Source organism: Sycon ciliatum, chromosome 1 (assembly GCF_964019385.1).
Source record: "Sycon ciliatum chromosome 1, ocSycCili1.1, whole genome shotgun sequence".
NCBI classification, from domain to species: domain Eukaryota; kingdom Metazoa; phylum Porifera; class Calcarea; order Leucosolenida; family Sycettidae; genus Sycon; species Sycon ciliatum.
Window position 1 is genome coordinate 55,787,102 of NC_088643.1, and position 4,546 is coordinate 55,791,647.

The 4,546-nt window shown below is 49.5% G+C and overlaps 1 protein-coding gene across 1 annotated transcript in view; it reads left to right on the forward strand.

Moving 5' to 3' along the window:
• The first annotated feature begins 371 nt into the window (after nucleotides 1–371).
• Nucleotides 372–4,546, forward strand: part of LOC135804437 (uncharacterized) — a 6,980-nt gene continuing 2,805 nt past the window's right edge. Inside the window, exon 1 of the mRNA XM_065318305.1 lies at nucleotides 372–4,546. This exon is cut by the window's right edge and continues 97 nt beyond it. Within this exon, the coding sequence (XP_065174377.1) occupies nucleotides 520–4,546 (4,027 nt within the window). The 5' untranslated portion in view covers nucleotides 372–519.

The following is a 4,546-nucleotide window of genomic DNA, read 5'->3' on the forward strand; positions in this document are numbered from 1 at the left end:
CGTGTATCATGCGGTCACTGAGCATTCTCAGTGATTCTGGCCTCTGGTTCTAGCTTACATGTAGATCTACATGCATGATCACACTGTTTGTTTAGCATCACACCGTCAATCTGGTCAATACTGAACAGTGGCCAGCCAAGTACAAAGAACACCTGTACTGACAGACTGTCTTCAAAACAAATTCATCCATGAAATACATACCAGTAATGGAGAATGTTCGTTCGAGTTCGTTCGTTAGTGTGAGAGTTCGTTCGTATTCAAAATTCTATGTTCGTTTCACCCCTAATAATAATTATCAAGCCTTCCCACTGTACAGTCATTGTGTGCAAGATAGAAAGGTTGCAAAGATACTCTGGCCTTAGCCATCCGCGGTCCGCAGGAGGCCTTGAGCCGGGGTGAGCCCAGCACCGGCTATGGTAGATCTACACTAGACTAGGGTAGATCTACCAGTAGATCTGCAATGTCATGTGCTTGATTACTGTATGCTGGTTCACATCCATATTGATCTACCGGTAAGCTATGTTGCTAAAGATGTCGGAGTTGATCACAGTTTTAGTGCTGGTCTACTCCGCTGGCGGTTTTCTGGCGCAGTCGGTTGCCCCAGGCTTGCACAATCACAAGGAAGGATATGGCAGTGAACAGACAGACAGTTCGTTCTTGAAAAGTAAAAGTTACGGACACGCGCTGGGCGAAGTGGCATCTTTGACATCCCAGTTGCGCGATGCATTGAGCACCGGCGGACCGCAGTCACTACTCGACGTTCTGTTAGACCTAAGTATGAGCTCAGGAAGATCGTTCGGCGTGCCCAGAACTGAAATGCACGAACTAGATCTACCCTCGCAAACAAACACCAGAAGATCCAGGTCTCATCGATCGGAAAGGAACACTCGGGATCCGGGGAGCGGAGAAAGGCAGAGAAGACGCGGAGCCCCTACCAACTACGCTCAAGTGCAGGACAATGGTGAGGATGCTGAGGAAACAGGCAGTGGTGAGAACAGGTTGAGCAAGTTGCCTTCTCTTCTGGAGCCATTTACTTCCGAACAGGCGGCTCGAGAAGGGGAATTTGATCTACTGAGGCCAGATTCGGCGTTATTCCGACCACTCATGCTCCCCAGCGCCGTGGAGCGTAAAGACAACGAGTTCACTTTGACGTACCCTGCATTGGAACTCCTCGCACTCGACAATGACGATCCACATCGTATCTTTCATTACTCCTATGATGTATCGCAAAACGATGGGCAAACTTGGTGGCTGCATCCAGCACTGCATCTGCGGGAATTACCGGCTGTATGCCTGGACATCAGCAGCATCCGACCTGCTCTGGCCTTCAGCCACGCACGCCAACAAGTCTACCTGTTCGGTTTTGGCAGCCATCCCAACTGCTCTTTGGTGCAAAGCTGGAAAATTGTGGAAGAAAACTTCGAGTTGCTGAACGCTGTAGGGGGTGAGAAAGTGCCACGTCGATTTCACACTCTAGTGGCCGTAGATCAGGACTCGACGAAGCGCACGGATCTCCTGGTGTTTGGTGGTAGAACTAGATGTGCTAATCGCACAAAGTATGCACCACCGTGTCGCTATGGTTGGGTATATTCTGACCAAGTATGGAGACTGCGTATAGTGAATGCTGCTACTGGAGAACAGGAGGAGCAACCAGAGTGGGAACTGCTACATCCACCAGGAAATGCACAGGCCGTGATGACAAATGGGTCTCATCAGGAATCAGTGCGGCCACAAGGTAGAGTGTCACCGTTGGTTGTGTCGGTGAATGAAACAACACTGTTGATGTACAGCGGAACTACTCGAGTCCAAGGTGGATACACGGCACTCTGTGATTTGTGGATGTTTGAAGTAGCTACACGGAAGTGGACAGAACTGCCCGCTCCGCCACAGCGCTGTCTGGAACATGCCTGTAGCCGTTGTGTTCCTCAACGTCCTTTGGGGAGCTACGACATGGAGAATCAACAGCTGATTGTCGTCCAAGAACGTATCGTAGTGCGGGCTACCTTCTATATATTGGAAGGACTTGATGTGTGGGTATTTGACATGTCCAGCTTATGCTGGTCTTTTCATGGATCCACACTGCGCAGTAAGCAGTCCATAATGAGGCAACGCTATGTGAAGGGCATTGAAAAGTATACCCGGATGGAGGTGACTGTGCACGATCGTCGTGTGATTGTCACGAATGCATTCTTCATTCAAAGTGAAGAGCTTGTGTTCACAATCAAGTCCGACATGAATCACACTTGTTCATATGGTAATACTAGTGCTGTGACAACATCCCCGGAGGCTGCTGTTGATATCAATCCGCTTACAGCCCGGGAAGGTCAACTCTTTCAGTTTGGCGGGGATTTCAGATGTTTGCCACCTCCACCCGTGGAAGCTATATTGCACACAGCAAGACCTAAGTGGAATGAGACGACTGCATTGGTGTTACTTGGTGGCTTATGCCCCGGTACTGATCGTAATAGTTGGGAGACTCGGTCACCAAGATACAAGACTATGCCAGTATGGTTCTACCTGCCTAGTTCTGGTACCTACATGATGAAGAAAATCCAACAACCTGGTACCATGCCACCATTTCTAGTCCTGCACTCTGTAGTGCAATTGCACTCGCCGGGGAGCGTCAGTAAAGCTGTGGTGATGGGAGGTGCACCATGGCTACATTGGAACGCCTCATCTGACGTATGGTGCTTTGACCTGCACAAGCACTACTGGCAAAACGCCAGCATTGGCGATAGGCACCTGGCGCCTTTACCTAGGGCACGGATTATCCTGGGACAAGCAGTATTTACAGTGGCTGAAGACAGTGGAATGCCAGTTCTAGTAGCATATGGTGGTGGACCCGCTGATCAGGCTCTACCCCTTGGTGAAATTTTTCTGACTGGAAATATCAGTGCTTTGGTCTTCACCAATTTGTCTGCATGTCACGGTCACTGGCGGAAGATAAAGACCGGCATAAATGCTCTACCAATAATTGCTGGACATACCGTACCAGTGACCCGAAGAAATGATATATATGTGTACGGTGGAACGGTACAGAAAAAGCACAAGTGTGGCTACTTCTTTCGCCTGCACCTACACGACCTTGGCACAGACAGCAGAACGGCATCATGCAGTGCAATACAACATAGCGCACTGGCATCATTCCCAAAGAGAAACTTTGGACACACTCTGAATGTCCTTTCAGATCACGCTTTCCTGCTGCTTGGTGGCATTCAAATGGGTGCTAGCTACCCTTGTTTCAATGCCTGTACTGCTCACTTCCTACAGTTCAACGACAGCAACCAAAATGCCGTGGATATCCTGCCGTATTTCAGACACGTGCCTGTTGTTTACCACCAAGTCTATGAGAACTCAATGCTTGGCGGGCTTTCAACAAGAAACACAGATCTACTGATGACGAAGAAAGATACTCCGTTGTCATACATGTCAGCTTCAACAACTTGTACTGGACGGATACGCACTCAACAAAATTGTCCAATTGGCTGGGGCAATGGCGGTGACTTGACCAAGAAGTGTAGCCCATGTCAGAACGGGTTCTACTCCGACACACTCTCAGACGTTTGTCGCCGCTGTCCTGGGTTCCAATTGACAAACTTCACAGACAACCAGGAGTCATGCTTTGCGCTGAATCCATGCGCAAACGATCATTGTCATCGAGGCAAATGCCTAGTGGTGAACGGATCCGCTGTTTGTTCGTGCCCTGTGGGCTATGTGCAGTATGATAACTGCCAGTTACCACTCATCTTCATTGCCGCTGCTGTTGGATCTGCAGTTGTGTTTGCTGCAGCCTTGCTCACTACTATCCGCGCATGCATGAAGACAAAGAAAGAATCGCAGAACAAGGACAAGGAGTTGCAGTCCATGGAGCAGCGTCTCAGTGACATTGAGAAACTCCTGCGCGAACTAGCTCGCAGTCGTATCATTGAACGCCATGAGATCAGTCTGCTTCACCGCATAGCGAAGACAGACACTTGCTATATCTGGCTGGCCAAAGTCTTCGACACCAAAGTAGTTGTCAAACTGCTACGAAACATCAAGATGGCAGAGACAAGAAAGGAGCAGTTCTATCTGGAGGCAGAGGAGCTCCGACGTGTTCGACACCAAAATGTGATAATGTTCCTGGGTGCCGGCACGGATCCCAAGACGAATCAGCCGTTCATTGTGCTGGAGCATGCTAGGAGAGGTTCACTGCATGCAATCCTCCACGATCATAGCATCAGTGTTACGCCAGATGACTCACTGCGCTTTGCCTTGCAGGCAGCACGGGGCATGAAGTTTCTGCATGGACTGGACCCTGCCCGCATCCACTGTAATCTGAAAACACCAAACCTGCTAGTGACGGAGAAATGGGTGGTGAAAGTGGCTGATTTTGGCATGATGGGTCTACTGTCCAGAGCAGATGAGCAAGGTGGAACATGTCAAGATCGCAATGAACTGTTGTCAGGAACTCAGGGAGCTCTCTTCCCCAATCCCGAGGAAGAGAATGAGAGTGAAGAGAGTCAAGCACTCCTGCTGATATCACCAGTAAAACGTAAGCAGCTTA